Source organism: Aulonocara sp. 'chitande type north' Nkhata Bay, linkage group LG3 (genome assembly GCF_057382095.1).
Source record: "Aulonocara sp. 'chitande type north' Nkhata Bay isolate Kocher_YH1m ecotype deep benthic linkage group LG3, A_spYH_male_GT1.1, whole genome shotgun sequence".
NCBI lineage: Eukaryota > Metazoa > Chordata > Actinopteri > Cichliformes > Cichlidae > Aulonocara > Aulonocara sp. 'chitande type north' Nkhata Bay.
This window is the reverse complement of record NC_141346.1, coordinates 64,771,696-64,788,727: the sequence shown is the minus strand read 5'-3', so window position 1 is coordinate 64,788,727 and position 17,032 is coordinate 64,771,696. Positions and strand designations below refer to the sequence as shown.

Sequence of the window (17,032 nt, the reverse complement as noted above, 5' to 3'; positions counted from 1 at the left end):
GGTGAGACACACATGTTAGTCAAATGGTTGTTTACCAAAACTATCACCGTCCTCATGTATCTCGTACCTAGTGTTTCTTTTTAGGTTTGTTATTTTTCAAATTCTATATTTATTAAGTTCTGCAGGCTTGTTTGCACAACAAGGCTAAATAATTATATAAACTTTTCTCAATCTAAATATTGTACTTTGGTAGAATTAAACAATAAATGTACTGCAGGTCTATGATGACTTTTAGTGCTACTATCATCTAGTTCTGATTCTGGTTCTGTCTTGGTTAAGTCCTCAGTAGTCCTGATTTTGAACTGTTGTAGTCCTGTTTTAATTCCGGATCAGTTCTGGGTCTGGTTGAATTGGGGTTTAGTCCTCATGTCTTGATGCAGCCCCGATTTTGTTCTGCCTTGCTGCCTAATTAAAAAACTAGTTTAAGGTGTCCTGCACATGTGATATATATTTTTCCCTATATGAAGTCATTGTTTTTTGAACAAAACTCAAAACAGAGCCAATTAATCTTTCAGTAATTTCTACCCCCCCCCCCCCCCCCCAAAAAAAAAAAAAAAAAAAAAATCCCACATGCATACTACCCTTTTGGGCTAAGCCCCGGGTGTTTCAAATGTCTGGCTCCGCCTCTGGCAACAACAGAATAAAAGCACTAACCAGACCGATGAAAGGTTTCAAACATACTGAATATGAGGAGTAGTATAATTTAAACTCAAGGTGCTTCAAGCAGCTTTAAACCTCCGGCAGATCTCACCCTGCAGCAGTTCTCAGCTGCTAGCAGCACTCTGCTTCAAGCAGTCACCTGCAACTTCCAGTAGCTGTCAAATAACAGCAGATCTCAGCTTCCAGCAGCTTCAAGCCTCCAGCAAACATCCAGCAGCACTTAGCAACGCATGCCTGCTCCTCAAGGACTCACAACCAACCACGAGGGGACTCGAATCTGCAATGTTCTGATCCGAAGTCAGACGCCTTGTCCGTTAGGCCACGTGGTCTGGCAGAAGCTCCCACTTTTCACGAACGTTCGTTGGAGTCTGCTTGAGCCAACTGCTGGTGTTGGGTTGGTCACGTGGCTGGTGGATATTGCTTGATTGTTACTTGAAATAATTGATTGTTGCTTGAAATAAGTGCATGCCACAGCATTTCTCCCATGTATCACGCTCTTAAAAACGTAGTCCTACCTGCCACATGCACAGTGGATCCACCCACTAAGCCAGAGTATCAACTGCCAATGGACGTCATAAAGCTTACGTGGCCTGATCTGACACCTGGAAGTTGGCAGAAGTTTTTTTCTTGGATCCCACCAAACAAAACCACAGTCTACCATGAGACAGCACCTTCCATACTGGAATGGCCAGTATGGGGATTGAACCCATGACTTTGGCGTTATTAGCACCACGCTCTGACCAGCTGAGCTATCCGGCCCACAACTTGTCCCTAAACCGACACCTTTTTTTTGTCTAATATACCAAAAAAGAGGGTGGAAGAACTGTTAAGAACACAAGAGAAATGTGTGTTTACAAGGAATTACTTCAACATAGTGGGAAAAAAACCCTCTTCTGTTGACTTACAAAAAATGCTTTAAGAAGAAATTTGCCACAAAACAATACATGGTGTGCATCTTCTACTGTTAGGGTCGATAGGTGATGTTATGGTTCAAAAATATTGGGGATGGAGACAAGAGAAAAACCACAATAACAACACTGGTCCGGTCGGGTTGAGTCAAACGATGATTTTAATGATCACACACGTGGGAGATGGAAACTGCAGACAGCATCAGATCTCAAAATGGTGGAGCATTGCTCAAACTTTTATAGCCTCTGGTGTCTCCACCTTATCATAAAAGCCTAAACATTCACATGCTTTCTCTCACACAGCGCCTAAGCTACGACCTTGGCTCCCTGTTTATCTGCTCCTGCTGAGATGGGGCAGAAAACTCCAGTATGTTCTGTTCTCTTCTAATCAGACAAATAAGGCAATGACTTTCTGCAAACAGTATTTCTTATAACTCAGCAGTATAATGCATCATAAAACAATATCATTCATTCACAATAAATCAGCAGTCTACTTTAATGCAAATCAGTTTAACTAATGCAATAGTTATCACCTTCTTCTAATTCAGGAAAATAATGCAAAGTAAAACTACATAATAATTCACAATCTTTAATCAGGGGTCTAACATGGCATAAAATAATATTATAATCTAACAATTCCCCCTGATGAGGTCATTATTCTAATGACCTCACCAACACCCTTCAATTCAGTGTGGCCGGGTTCATCTCTTCTCACTCCTGAGGTCCTTTGTCCCCCTGAGGGGCGAACCATATGTGGGATGACCTCTATGTTTGCGCAGTTCAGATGCAAGAAAAACTATTATTCCAACAATAGCGGGTACAGATGACACTCCCCAGGTCTCCCACAGCTTTTAGCCTTTATTTTATTGCTGCAGCTACCAGTGTCGTCCAGTTGGGTGATCCTCTGCTCTTCATTCTTCAACCTTAGGGGTTAGACAACCCTTCAGTCGTGGCACAGATCAGGGGATTATTCTGCCCCGATTTCAAACAACGATCTGTGTATCCTCCAGAAAAAAGAACAGGAAGGTGTCCCCCTTTTTTTTTTTTCACTGACAAAAACATGTTGGATTGACTTGATTCAATAGTGGACACTGGTTACACACAAATGTTTTGCTTTGGCAGAAACTTAAACAACTGAGTCAAATCAACACAACCTTTTCATATTCTCTCCGAACTAAAACTCACACCATTCACTCATCATTTTCACTCTGTACCACTGCTCCTTATCAGGCTGTGTGAAGCACAGTACACAATTCAGTGGAGGCCTTAAGCCATAAACAGACATCACGCACAGACATTGTTTTCACAACCAAACTGCTTTAGACCCTGTCCCCTAAATCTACACAGATGCCCTCTGTGTGGCATGAAATGCATTTAACCAATAAACAATCAATGAGTTCTTATTGTTGTAACCGACTCCATATTTGGATGTTTGTGTGCAGCATTTGTTAGTAAAGCATTCTTCATTGCATCAGCGTGTGTGTGTATCACTCTTTATTGCACAAGCTTGTAAATGTGTGTGTGTGGATCACTTCTCAGTGAATTGAATCAGCATTTCGATTTTTTTTTTTTGCACGTGTGTGTGTCATTTCTCACACAATCAACGAGTGCATATGTTCATATGTGTGTTTCTCTTCATTCTGAGTCAGTGCATGTAGATGTGTGTGTTTGTGTGGGTGTTTGTGTTCATCACTTTCCTGTTCTGGTGTTCTGGGTAAACCAAGGCCTGAAGCATGCCCTGGGGTCCTGCCCTCCTCCTTAACTTGACCCTTTTGCTTCTGTAGCTCCTTCAGGGTTTTGATACGCAGCTCAATCGTCTGGATGTCAGTGTCAAGCTCCAGTCTACGCTGCTGCTCCAGCTCTTCCTCTGTTTCTCCCAGCCAAGTCAAGATTTTGTTCAGGTCAAAGTTCAGCTGCTGTCACTGCTGCTCGTTCTGCTTTATTCTCATCTCCTTGCTGAGGTCCTGAGCCTGATTTCAAGTCGTGTGTCTGGGACTCCAAGTCTGATGGGTTCGATAATCAGCCAGCTCCTCCTGAGCCATGGTCAGTTTCTGCTCTGATGCCTTGAGCTCTCACTGAGGGGCAGAAACCTCACAATCTTTTCCGTCCACTTCAGATTGAAGTCCATCGATGTTTTCCTTGCTTTGCTCCACGGCCTTTTGCGGCTTTGCTGTTCGGCTCTTCTCAGAGGTCAGCTCCTGGCCGAGCCCCGACACCTGTGCCTTCAGCTTATTTTCTCCTGGTGTTTTGTCCATTCTGAGGTGCCTCCTGACCTCAGTTACTCCTCCTGTCTCTGGCACGCCCTTTTTGCTGCCCGATGATCATTGTTGGTCCGTCACTGTCCTGCACAGTTTTAATGCAGAGTGGTTAAGTTCAGCATTGTTTTGCTCGGCCTCACTTTTCATCTGGGCTTAATGGACGTCTCGTCACAGCTCTGTCAGCTGAAGCTGTCTTTTTCCATATGGCAAGAGTGTGAAGAGTGTGTGAGAGGGGTGTGTCCGATCAGGCACAATGCTGGTGGCTTTGCGAGTGCCTCGTTTTCCAAATCCAGATGTTTATTTGTCACGTACACAGCAACAGAGAGAACAGTCTGTTGTTGGGATGGCTGAGGTCCTTCACGATCTTCCTGGTCTTGGTCCAGCACCGCCTGCTGTAGATTGAGTGCAGGTCAGGGTGCTCGGAGCGGATGGTGCGCTCAGCTGATTGCACAACCCTCTGTAGAGCTTGTCTGTCCGGCCTGGTGCTGTTCCCGAACCAGACAGTGATACAGCTGCTCAGGATGCTCTCGATAGTTCCTCTATATAAGGTGGTCAGAATCGGTGGTGGGAGCCGGGCCTTTCTCAGTCTTCTCAGAAAGAAGAGACGCTGACGGAAATCTCCCCGTGTAGTGAAACGGGCCTTGGATTTAACTCTCTCCGTCTCTGCTGCATGAGATCGTTTTCTTGCAGCCCTGTTGACATTTTCAGGTTGTTGTTGTGGGTCCAGCTGCTGTAGCATTTGGTCAGGGTCACATCAAAGATGGTAAAGGAGAGAGCAATGATGGTAGAGGGGAGAGCAGGAGTCCAGGGTCAGCCTCGGCTTTTCTGGGTGACAAAGCAGCCTGTAATCAAGCATAAAGAGAAGAAAAAAACCAAAAACAAAACAAAAACAGATGAACAGGAAAATGATGTTATTTTGGCTGCGTTATTCAGAGAGGGGAGAAACAACGGGACCAGGCCCTGTGTCAGCCTTCTCTCCCCCTTTTTTTGTTTTTTCTCTCCATATAATCCACTCATGACCCGCCAAGCTGACAGGACAACACAGGTACATGTTAAAATTCTTAAGATCATGTTTAAAAGCACAAAAATTGGAATTTTCTTTCATTTAGTAATCACTTGTATTAATCAATCAGCAGAAAACATGTCACAATTTGACTTTTATTAACCAGTAAATTTGTCGTGTCTTTTTTTTCTTTTTTGAAGTTAAGTTGTTGTCCTGCAACCCAGAGAGTTTATTTGTTAGTAGTGGATAAACTTTATTATTTAACGGCGGGTGTATGTTAAGTTTCACTGCTTTAAACTTGCTGGAAAATCTTCACGTGTTCATGGGTGTAAGCTGTTTCTTCATTGCGTGTATGTGCGTTTGTAGATGGGCTAATTTAACGTTTTTTCTTAAACGAGGCATTTCTCTAACATGTGCCTCTCTCACATTTCTCTGCTTGTGTGTTTTGTTTCACCTTTTGTTGTGATGCTCCGGACGCCTTCCCAACCTCCACAAGTCTGTTGGCCCCAATTTTATGTGTTAAAACTTCTCTTAATTTCTCCTTTAAAACTTCTCATAATTTGTCCTTTAACTCCCTGCTAGCTGCTGTCTTTTCCACAGCTGCTGATTCTTGCTGAGTTTGGTTTCCATTACTATAATTTGCTTCGGCCGCTGTGCTTGTGGGGGCAGTTGGTCCAGGCCCGTAGCCACCTGTATCAACACACTGAGAGATTTATTTAATATCATTTTCATCACTGTTAAATAGATCAGCAGGCAAGACGCCCACCTTTGCACTGCAGACTACATGCCAGTCTCCCAACACACTCCTCTCTGAGTTTCAGTTTTAAAACCCAACATCATTCACACCCTAGTCATTCAAAACCTTATTTGTAATATTATAATCAGCAAAATCAGAGTTTTAATTACAGGCATGTATCATTGTTTGCAACTCATAATTATAAAGCTCAAAAACACGCTAAACAGCAACAAAAGTCCTCTGTGCACGTCACAGCTCATTTGCATGTTCACACACAATCTAAAAATAGCTCGCAGCGCTGCAGCTGCACCTCACCCACAGTCTCACACAAAGCTCAGACAAAACTCTTTTATTTTATATTACAAAGACATCTTATATTTACAATCACTGCAAGGCCAGACAGATTCAGCACCTAACAAATTTCGACAAATTTAACCATAACGGGTCCAACCGAAGAAAGTTAACTTTTTTGTAATCAATCAAACAGTATCTGTTACTTCTGGAACAGTTTCTGACCTAATTTCTAAAGAGCACCTAACTCAATTTAACTTTGTCCAAAAAAGCACATAACACCGTTTCTGACGGTGAAGTGGTGAAACCACTTAGTTGTTCTGGAGTGCCCCAGGCTCCACAGTGACCAACTGACTATCCCTCAAAGAGGACGGGCATTGAGCGTCCCCAACCCCGGCAAGCGTTACCTCTGAGCAATGTGCTTCTTAGCGGTCCAACCGCCGTTCTATAATAATTTATAACAATTTGAAACAACAGCCAACGCCCTAAAACAAGAGTCTGACTAAGGCAAGTGCAACCTAGAGGTCAATGGAGCCTACCCTCACTTATAATCACACAGGTCCACACTTATAACCAATTTGGACTTTAACCAACAAAATGACCAATTCCCTACCAAACTACTTGAGCCTTTATCTCAATGCCTTGGGACTCTAACCCAGCATTTCTTTCATTTCCTTGGGACTCTAACCCAGCATTTCATACTTTTTCAACTTCATTAAAGACTCTTAGCCGACTTTAACTGCATAACACACGCGGATCCTCATCACAATCAAAACAGACCCTCTACCATAGCTGGACTGGCCATCGGGCATACCGGCATTTGCCCGGTGGACCGCTGGCGATTTTTTGTTTTTATGGGCTGACGGGTTTTTTTTTTTTTTTTTTTTTAGGAAGGGTATATATAATGAAAGGTGTTGGATTGGCCAATTGGTCATGATCGACTCTGGGCTGGACCAATTACAGCCGAGGAGGCCGGATGCACCCTCCCCCTTGTTTAGCAATCACGTGATTTTCGCGCATTGCATGCCGGGAACTCGTGGCAAAACAATCCAAGTACCGCATCAAATGCAAGCATTTGCAGGACCGCAAAACGTTCATTCTCCGGTTCCAATACTTTCTTGCTTTTTCTTTGCTGCACAAAAAAGGAATGTACAAAACAAAAGGAGAACAATGCCGGTCCGTACAAAGACAGACTCGACGAAAAGACAAAGAAAAGATACGAGGAAAAAATCAAAGGAGTGAAAGGGTCAGACCCTTACGAGCACACAGAGTGGACAAAAGACATTAGCATGCTGCCCAACTTTCACCGCGCTCAGATTTATAATTATACGGTTCTTGGAGTGAGTGCATACACTCATGAAGTTTAGTAACTTCAGGTCACTGCAACAAGCCCAGGAACAGTTTACCGACGGATGGGTGCAGGACCTTGAAATGCACCGTGTAGAACGAAAGACCATCGTACGAACAAAGGTAAGGGTACAGACGGTTCCAGGAGAAGGGGGGCAGGTAGCGTCTGCCCTCGGGAAGGAGACAATGTTATTCTTTGTGTTAAATAAAATTGTCAACATTGATTGTATTACACCTGTCACTACGCATGAGGGGGCGTTCTAATACCCTGATTTCATAAAACTATGGTGATGTGTTTTTTGAGATGAGATCTGAGACTGTCTGCATACAGTGTCCATCTCCCACGTGTGTGATCATTAAATCATCGTTTGACTCAACCCGACCGGACCAGTGTTGTTATTGTGGGTTTTTCCTCTGGTGTCCATCCCCAATATTCTGAACCTTAACATTTTGGGGGCTCGTCCTGTGGTATTGGGGTGGAAGTGTGAGGTGTGGACGGTCTGAGGTTGTCGAGCGGACAGGCACGGACCAGGGATCTGATGTGAGTGAGCTTCCCGGGTGCATCTAAAAGGTAAGGCACTGCCTGTTGAGTTGATTCCCAAATTGTGCCAAATTGGGCTGCATTAAATTAAAAGCCTACTCACTGACGTTGCTGGTGAGTGTCTGTTTTGATTTTGATGAGAATCACCGTGTGTTATGCAGTTAAAGTTGTTTAAGAGTATTTAATGAAGTTGAAGAAATATGAAACTGTTCCCAGAAGTAACAGAGAATGTTGGGTTTGAGTCCCTGGATATTGAGCTGAAGGCTCAGGTAGTTTGGTAGGGAAATTAGGACAGAAACTGTTCCCAGAAGTAACAGAGACTGGTTAATAGTTTTACAAATTAGGACAGAAACTGTTCCCAGAAGTAACAGAGACTGTTTAATTGGTCGTAAAAAAGTTATCTTTCTTCGGTGAGACCCGTTATGGTAAAATTTTTCAAAATCGGTTAGGTTAAAATTATTATAGGACGGCAGCCCAGAAGTCTGCTAAGAAGCACATAGCCCGGAGGTTACGCTCCCTCCTGGCCGTGGACGCGCGGTCTTGACCTGTCGGCGAACAGGGTTAGTTCAGTTTGGCTTAAACTGTGGGGTACAGGGCATCCTGAAATAAGCTAGGAGTTACCGAGACTCCTCATCGTTTAAAACGGTGTCATGTGCTTGTTTGGACAAAGTTAAATTGAGTTAGGGATTTAGAAGTTAGGTCAGAAACTGTTCCCAGAAGTAACAGATACTGTTTGATTGATTACAAAAAAGTGAAACTTTCTTCGGTGAGACCCGTTATTTTAAATTTGTCGAAATTTGTTAGGTGCTGAATCTGTCAGGCCTGTCAGTGGTTGTAAATATAAGACGTCTTTGTGATATAAAATAGAGTTTTGTCTGAGCTTTGTGTGACCCTGTGTGTGATGAGAGCGCAGCTGCAGCGCTGCGAGCTATTTTTAGACGGTGTGAACATGCAAATGAGCGTGTGGCTGGGAGGAGAACGGAGCTTTTCACTTCCTGCCCAGAGTGTGTGTGAGCCTTATAAGCAGAAGGCTTTTTATTGCTGAAAGTTTGTAAATATGCTGCTGGTTTTGATGTTATAACAATGTAAATAGTTTTTGATTTAAAAAGAGTGGTTTAAATAATTTTCAGACACACCTTGCAAATGTGCTTATAATGAGTTGGCACTCGGCCTTTGAAGGTCAGAAGCTTCATTCGGCGTGACTGTCCGGATTGATAAAGTGTAGTAAATGCCTTGAGTGCAGAGGGTTAAATGCAAACAAGCTTACAAACACATAGGTTATGATCAGAATAGGTCCCTAGAAGGCTTTTGAATGTTTTAAACCAAGTGGGAATCACTAGAAGGTTATTTGTTAATCACAGTTGATTTATGTAATGTAAAAAGCATTTAAGACTGAGTAACTTCAGTTTTTGAGGAGGATAAGAGAGCGTTCCTAGCTCAAAGTAAGTTGCTGTAAGTCAGTTGAAAACAATTTAATTAAATCTTAAACATTTTATACTGATAGCATAACTGATTTAAAGCTATATTTCGAGCAAGTAAAGTTCATGAACTTTTCTGAGCTGCCATGACACAGAGAAAGTGGAGTGTTTCACCCTGAAAGGATGAAATGATGCTCTGCCTTTGTTGTGCCCCAAAGTTAACATGCAGTGTGTATGAGTTTATAACATTTATGTTACAGAGTGAAAAATAGTTATTAAAAGTGAATATTGAAAGAGGCTTGGTTAAGTTTTGACACACTGCGTTGGCTGTGTGTCTTACCAATCAGATCATAAGGAGACAGTGACCCTTGGAGGAGCGAAAGTAATTCTGAAAGCTAACAGGCAGACATTGCGGAGTGATCCAGAAGGAGGAGCCGTATAACGTCACAAAAAAGGGAGGTAAGCTTGTGTTCTAGGATAATGGCTGACGGCCCGAACACGACACCTACTGGGCACAGAGGCTATAAGCCTCTAAAGGAGCAGCAGCAACAGTTAAAAAGAGCTATTCGCTTAGCTTCCCCTGGATCATCAAAGTTAGCTGAGAAGGAATGCAAAGCAATGGAAGCTGAGCTAAACAAGCTTATTGCTTCCCAACAGAGAGGGCTGGATGACAAAATAGCCCTAAGTCTTGTGCTCAAAATAGAAGGAGAGAGATGTGAGCAGCAATTGGAACAACTGCAAACCGAGGCAGAGAAACGTTCAATTAACTGGAAAATTAAACAACAAATCAAGAAACTACAGCAAACACATGCAAAGTGTTGCAAGTGGATGTTCTTGTGGAACGGAGCATCTTCCTGGATGGAGGAGGATGACACAGCTGAAACAGAAGATATGGAAAGCATAATGGAGGCTTTGAAACAACTGAAAGAGCAAAATAAGAAGCTGGAAGACCAAATGAAGAACTGGATTCCAAAACCAGGAGATGCTAACAAGTATCACACAGCAGAGATTCTTCCTTGGGCCACATTAACATCTAATGCCGTAGGACGACAACATATCATGCCTGTAATGACCCTCAGAGGAGGACAAGTTCAGGGCCCAGATGGACAGACGGCAGTGGTTGTAGGAGGAGTAGCTGATGTTGAATACACCAGAGCGCCACGGGTGTTTCATAATGAAGGGCCTATGACAGTTAAATGTCAGTCCCTGTGTGGGGAAGGGAAAGAGATAACATCAGCCGCAGAGGAAGGCTTGCCTTTGCCTTCTTGTTCACATGAGAGAGAAGACAGGCCAAAAGCCGAAGCATTAAGAGAGAGCCTGCCAGACCAGACTGGAGAAGTGGATTGGACCCCAACAAACGAGGAAATGATTTCACCGGTGGAAAGGATGGCACAACCGGCTTTCATCGGGCTGCCAACACCAGCAAGAGAAGAGCAGGCCCAAACCAGGTCAAAACACTCCAAAGCAATGGCCAAGTCAGACACATGGGCAGGAGAAGTATTCGGACGAATGCTTGAAGCCCCGCAAGGGCTATTGGAAGTATTAAATACACTGAAGACCGTAAAGGACAAAATGACCAAAAGCATGGCAGAAGAGGAGAGCGACAATGATTCATCTACCACAGAGGAGGAAGAAGATGATGAAGATAACGACAGAGGAGGAGTCGCGTCAGAACCAAGTATAGCCAGGAATCTTAGGTCAAGACAGGTGAAAAAAGAGCAGGGACAGAGGAGGCCTATTTTTAAGAGTTCAAAAGGCAAGGGAAAATTGGGACAGTGTAAAACTGTGACCAAAGCAGAAAAAGCTGCGGGCACTCATTATAATTTGCCTTTAGTGGCTGGTGCAAAAAATGAACCAGTGTACCGCGCATACAAAGTAAGAGATTTGGAGGCATTGGTTAAACAGCTTCCACCTATAACTGGGGGCGGAGCAAGGTGGTTGCGTGAATTAGGCAGACTAACAGAAGGAGAGGAGCTTGCGATTGGCGATTTTCGCGCCATTTCTGCGCGGTGTATGCTCGGTGGTGGGCTAGCAGATGTAGAGGCCATAGCTCGCACAACTCGCCATGCAAATGATTTGCCTTATCATGAAGTGCAATGTGCTTTGTCTGACGCAGTCCGTGAAAAGTACCCAACCCCTAATACAGGAGCCATACCTAAAATAATTTGGGACCCCCAAAACACACCTAGAGAGTTTTTAGAAAAAGCCAGAGATCAGTGGTTGTTAGAAACAGGTACCCATCCGGGTAGAGAAGGTGAGCATCGGGCGTGGTTTCGCTCAGCGGTGCTGGCAGGGCTGCCAAACCAGGTCACAGAAGATCTACAGAAAAACCCAGATTTTGCCGTAGCAGATTCGGTGCAGTGGGAAAGACACGTCTCACATCGTTTGCAGCTGGAGCAGGACAGGGCGAACAAGCAGAAAAAAGAGTTGGAGGAGGCACAAGCGTCTCTACTCAAACTACAGTTGGTGGAGGCCAGAAACAAAGCCAGCGAAAAAAAAAAAGAGGAAAAAGAAAAAACAGAAAAAATTATGATAGTTGCGACCCAGCCTGGTCCTGGGCCTGAATGGCCAGATAGTGGCCCGGGTCCCTGCACTAATGATGGATGGCCCGCCAATGCACCAAGGCAGAACCAACCCACAGGGAATTGGGGAACCGGTGGATCGTACAGAGGGCGTGGTGGCTCAGCGGGGGGAGTACAAAGAGCTCGTGACACGGGGAATCTCAGCAGTGTGCCTTGGAATGTCTGTTGGAGGTGTGGAGCAGAGGGTCATTGGAACAGAAATTGCCCAGAACGTCGTCAGAACAATCAAAGAAGAGGCTACCAATCCCAGGCACGTGGAGCTCCGAGAGCAAGAGATGGCTCTAGGGGAGCATATCAGGCCCCAAACCCGAGTGCAGCACCAGCCGCGCAGTATCCAGTGGCTGACTGGAGGGAGGACCAGTACTGAAGGGACCCGGAGGGACCAAACAGTATGGGGATGGCAGATCCCATGCTGTTAATGACTGTAGAAGGGACAGAATTGCCCTTCTTAGTAGACACTGGAGCAACATATTCAACCTTGAGAGCAGCACCAGACAGTGCAACGTTGTCCTGCCACACAGTGAACGTGGTGGGTTTTTCCGGGATCCCGACAACTCTGCCAGTGACTGACCCAGCTTTGACAAAGCTGGGCAAGCAGACTTTGAAACACAACTATGTGGTGTCATCGCAAGCGCCAGTAAATCTTATGGGCAGGGACCTGCTCGTGAAGTTGGGCGCCACAATCACATGTTCAGCAGATGGATTATCTGTGACTCTGCCAGGGGGCCAGCATTTTCCGTGCCTGGGAACAAGTTCAAAGACTCAATATCTGCTTCAAGACTGTGAAAGAGCAAAACTCAATATCTACTGGGGGAGACTAGTGAAAGAGGATGTTCTGAGGCAATTTCAGCTGTGGAGACCCTGGATAATGAGCTTGGCAGTTTACTCCCCTCCGCGCGACCCTTACCACGTTACCCTGTTTTATGATAAAGAGAATGATGACACCTATCGTGAATTATTTCAATCTGATCTTGAGGGTCAGACGTGGAATGTGCAAACACATGACATCTACATTGGATCAGAAGGTGTAGCCGCGGCTGTGAAATTAACTGATGAACAACTGCCTTGGTACAATGTGGAAGAAAATTCAACCCCTCACATTACATTGGCGGTCCACCAAGGTCATGGTGCAGGTGATCTAGGTCCAATGGTCAGGCGAGCACTGGACGACACAGGGTGGCAAAGAACCCAAATTCCTAACTTATCTTATGCTCCAAATTGTAAAACCTATCGCATAACTTGTGCCTGTGAGGATACAGTGATCTTGGAACATAAAGAAATTTCAAAAACACATGGTGAGGAGTGTGTAGATCATCCTCACGCAGTTGCTGGACTGTCGAATCTGCCTGACAGTCTATGGTCAAAAGGGCCCACGGATGTTGGCCTAGCTAAGTGTCCTCCTGTCTTGTTCCAGCTCAAGTCACACACCCCAATCAATAGACCACAGTATAAACACAAACCTGAAGCAGAGGCAGGAATTACAGAAACAATAGAAGGCCTGCTAAGGGCCGGGGTGTTAGAGCCCTCTCACTCACTGTGGAACACACCAATTCTACCAGTGGAGAAACATGGAACAGGAAAATACCGTATGGCACATGATTTGAGAGCCATTAATGAAATATTGCTCTCTACTACTGCACCGGTACCAAATCCGTACACAGCTTTATCAGCTATCACATGTGACCAAAAGTGGTTCACGTGCATTGACCTGGCAAATGCATTCTTTTGTCTTCCTCTGCATGAGTCACTCAGAGACATTTTTTCATTCACATACAGAGGCCAACAACTCAGATACACACGTTTGCCACAAGGCTTTGCACTTTCTCCAGGCATTTTCAATCAGGTGCTTAAAGAAGCCCTGTCGTCATGTAATTTGCCTAATGATTGTACATTAATACAATATGTTGATGATCTTCTCATTGCAGCCCCGTCAGCAGCGGATTGTACAGTTCGTTGTGTTGAATAGGTTGGCGGAGTGTGGCTTTAAAGTAAGTAAAGACAAGCTGCAGTTAGTTCGCCCTGAAGTGACCTTTTTGGGCCGGGTAATCGCACACAAATCAGTGGGTTTGATGAACACGCACAGAGACCAAATTTTGACACACCCAAAACCGCGAACTGTGAGAGAAATGCTTTCTTTTCTTGGTTTAACAGGTTACAGCAGGCAGTTCATTCCGGATTATGCAGGCAAAACTGCCCCTTTAAGGGGCCTAATGAAGCAAGTTGGTGTTCGAAACTTTAAGGCTGAGTTGCCTTGGACGCCTGAAGCTGAAGCCGCATTTATTAGGGTAAAACAGGATTTGTCAAGGGCCTCAGATTTAGCCACACCCAATTATGATGAGCCATTCTATTTGGATGTTTCTGAAACAAACTCAATTGTAAATGGAGTGTTGTTTCAGAAAAAAGGGGGGGGGGGGGGGGTAGAGAAGTGCTCATGTATGTTAGTGTAAAACTACATCCAACAGAAGCAAAGCATCCTACATGCACACAACATGCAGCAGGGGTCGCTAGAATTATCCAAAAAACAGCACATGTAGTGAGAGAACACCCACTAAAAATACTCACTACACATAGCATAGTGGCATACGTGAATTCACAAGCATTTTGTATGTCACCACGGGCACAACAGAGACTGAGCAAAGTCTTAGAGGCCCCAAATTTGACATTCACACATGAAGGAATTAACATGGCAGATTTAATGGGTGTAGGGGAACCACATGACTGCGCCAAAAGAGCACAGATCGAGGAAAAGATTAGAGAGGACCTGAAGGCCGAACCCATACCGGGAGCTGAGGACTGGTTCACCGATGGATGTTGCCACCGAGACGAAGGAGGACTGAAAGCAGGGTATGCGGTGGTCTGCAGAGTAGAGGGAGATTATCAGGTCAGAGAGTCAGGAAGGATTGAGGGAAAGCAGTCGGCCCAGAGAGCTGAAGTGATAGCCTTAGCTCGAGCTTTGAGACTAGCCAAGAACAGGAGAGTGAACATCTACACCGATTCGGCATATGCGTTTGGAGCAGCGCATGTGGAGCTGCCTCAGTGGAAAAGAGCAGGATTCAGAACAGCAACCAATGCACCTATTTCCCACAAACAGGAAATGGAGGAACTGGAAAAGGCCTTGGCTGACCCAGAGGAGGTGAGCATTATAAAATGCAAAGCTCACTCCCAAGGAACCAGCATGGTGGAAAAAGGAAACCAGAGAGCAGACGAAGCCGCAAAGGAGGCCGCAGGCTACAAAGGACAGAGACAAATGATACAGGTAACCCCAGAAGAGGAGAGATCTGTTGACTTGATTGAGGAAGTTAAACGGGCCCAGGAGGAGGCATCCCCAGAGGAAAAGGGGGTGTGGAAAAACAAAGGAGCCTGGCAGGATGGACATTTGTGGAGGGGGCCAGACGGGCGCCCCGTGCTGACAGCCAAAATGGCAGAACAGAAGGTGGATGAAGCCCACGGACTTGCCCACGTGGGGAGAGCCCAGATGGAAAGAAATTTGTGTCATTGGTGGCATCCTGAGCTGCGAGGAATGATAAGGGAGAAGGCCAGGATGTGCTTAATCTGTGGGGCACACAATCCTAAGCGAGCAGTAAAACCGGAAGTGGGTAAGTTTCGGCCCCCTGAGAGGCCGGGAGAGGAGATTGTTATTGATTTCACTGATATGATTGATTCCGGGCCGGGCGGTGTAAGATATTTGTTAGTGTGTGTTGACGCTTTGACCGGCTGGCCAGAGGCCTGGGCTACAAAAAAGGAGGATGCTAAGACTGTCATTAAGTGTTTAATCAATCATTACATTCCCCGTCATGGGTTCCCGAAAAGAATTAGATCAGATAATGGAACCCATTTTAAAAATCAAGATTTGGAAAAAGTAGAAAAAATGTTGGGCGTCCAGCATAAATTTGGAACGGTCTATCATCCTCAGTCTCAGGGGAAAGTAGAAAGAATGAACCTAAATTTGAAAAACAAATTGGCAAAAATCTGCGCGCAAACAGGGCTAAATTGGGTCGCAGCCCTGCCGGTTGCGTTGATGACCATAAGATGTTCTGTTAATCAATCCACAGGTTTTACACCATACGAGCTGCAAACCGGGAGACAGTTTCCGGCACCTTGGACGGTGGGCTCGGTTGAACGGGACAAAAAGGGGAACCGGTCCCACGTAGACTACTGGAACGAGTTAAAGGCGCTAGTGTCCAGTTTCACGAAACAGGCGGCTTGTAAAGGGCCCACAGGCGAAGGAGAGGTCCCGGACGCGAAAACAGTGTGGCTGAGAGTCATCAAACGAAAGTGGAAGGAGCCCCGCTGGACTGGTCCATATGAGGTATCGGCTCGGACGGCGACAGCGGTCCAACTGAAGGGGAAAGGCGACACCTGGTATCACTGGACGCAGTGCGCGGCTGCGCACGAGGGCTTGGTGGGGAAGGATCAATCTCAACCCGACGCAGGTGAAATTGAGCGGCAGAATAATCCCTCACACCTGTGCAACGGACCGACCGGTGGTCTACCCGGAAGGTCGAAGAAAGAAGAGCAGCCAAGGAGGAGATCGCCGCGCCAACGAAAAGGAGCGGTACCACACTGAACACCTAAAACAGGAGACAGGCTCTGACAAAGGGCTTTGAACTTTTTACTACACCATAACATTCACATACCACCATGCCATCACAACAATTAGACACTGGTGATGAAAGAAGAGTTTCAAAAGCCATCACAATGTTCAAAATTATTATGAGTTTGATGTTAACTATGTTGCTAATCATGGCTATTTGTTTTTTGATTTGTTTGTTGCAGACCGACCCGGGAAACCAGTCTGAGCACGGAGGCCATGCCAGTCCGGCGTTGTTTGATACACCAAGTACATCACGTGTGGTCCATAGTGATTTAAGGTTGCGGGCAAGAGTGAAGCGCGAGGTCTCTGGTAAAAAGGATGAGTGTCTCAGCACATATGGTGGTTTAGAATTAGATTATGTTATTGGCTCCACAACTTCCTTTACGTTTGATCTGTGTGATGTTGTTAATTGCAGGGACGTCGGCAGTGCTTGGAGGGGATACAATGTGTGGGTCTGTTGGGATTATTCAGTGAGTACGCACTGCGAGAGGGGAAATCGTCCTTATGACAGCTGGTGCCGTAATTGGGACCAGGTAAGGGGTTACACTGGGCAAAATTGGGAACCGTTAGAATCAGGATCAGAAAACGGGCTTAAACTACAGAGGGATTTTAGCCCCTCTGGAAATGCGTTAACTTTATCATTGGGGAATTGGCATCGTAAACAATCTATGTATTTAATTTTGGGGGTGGAAAT

At 45.2% G+C, this 17,032-nt stretch overlaps 3 protein-coding genes and 1 long non-coding RNA gene across 4 annotated transcripts in view; 3 read left to right on the top strand and 1 right to left on the bottom strand.

Annotated features, from left to right (window-relative positions):
* Positions 1–17,032, bottom strand: part of LOC147336563 (uncharacterized) — a 420,745-nt gene that overhangs the window by 59,317 nt on the left and 344,396 nt on the right. The window lies entirely within an intron of this gene.
* Positions 1–17,032, top strand: part of LOC147336581 (uncharacterized) — a 97,766-nt gene that overhangs the window by 24,810 nt on the left and 55,924 nt on the right. The window lies entirely within an intron of this gene.
* Positions 9,568–12,111, top strand: LOC147336587 (uncharacterized). The gene has a single exon (XM_086287679.1). The coding sequence runs from the start codon at positions 9,643–9,645 to the stop codon at positions 12,109–12,111; it is 2,469 nt and encodes an 822-aa protein (XP_086143805.1). The 5' UTR covers positions 9,568–9,642.
* Positions 14,839–16,311, top strand: LOC147336586 (uncharacterized). The gene is made up of 2 exons (XM_086287678.1): positions 14,839–15,340; positions 15,797–16,311. The coding sequence occupies exons 1-2, from the start codon at positions 14,839–14,841 to the stop codon at positions 16,309–16,311; spliced, it is 1,017 nt and encodes a 338-aa protein (XP_086143804.1).

Excerpts from the sequence above, each read along its gene's own strand:
- LOC147336586 (XM_086287678.1), top strand. The coding sequence starts at position 14,839 with ATGGAGGAACTGGAAAAGGCCTTGGCTGACCCAGAGGAGGTGAGCATT. Across the intron at positions 15,341-15,796 it reads AGCAGTAAAACCGGAAGTGG|GTTTTACACCATACGAGCTG; the intron begins GTAAGTTTCGGC and ends ATCAATCCACAG.
- LOC147336587 (XM_086287679.1), top strand. The coding sequence starts at position 9,643 with ATGGCTGACGGCCCGAACACGACACCTACTGGGCACAGAGGCTATAAG.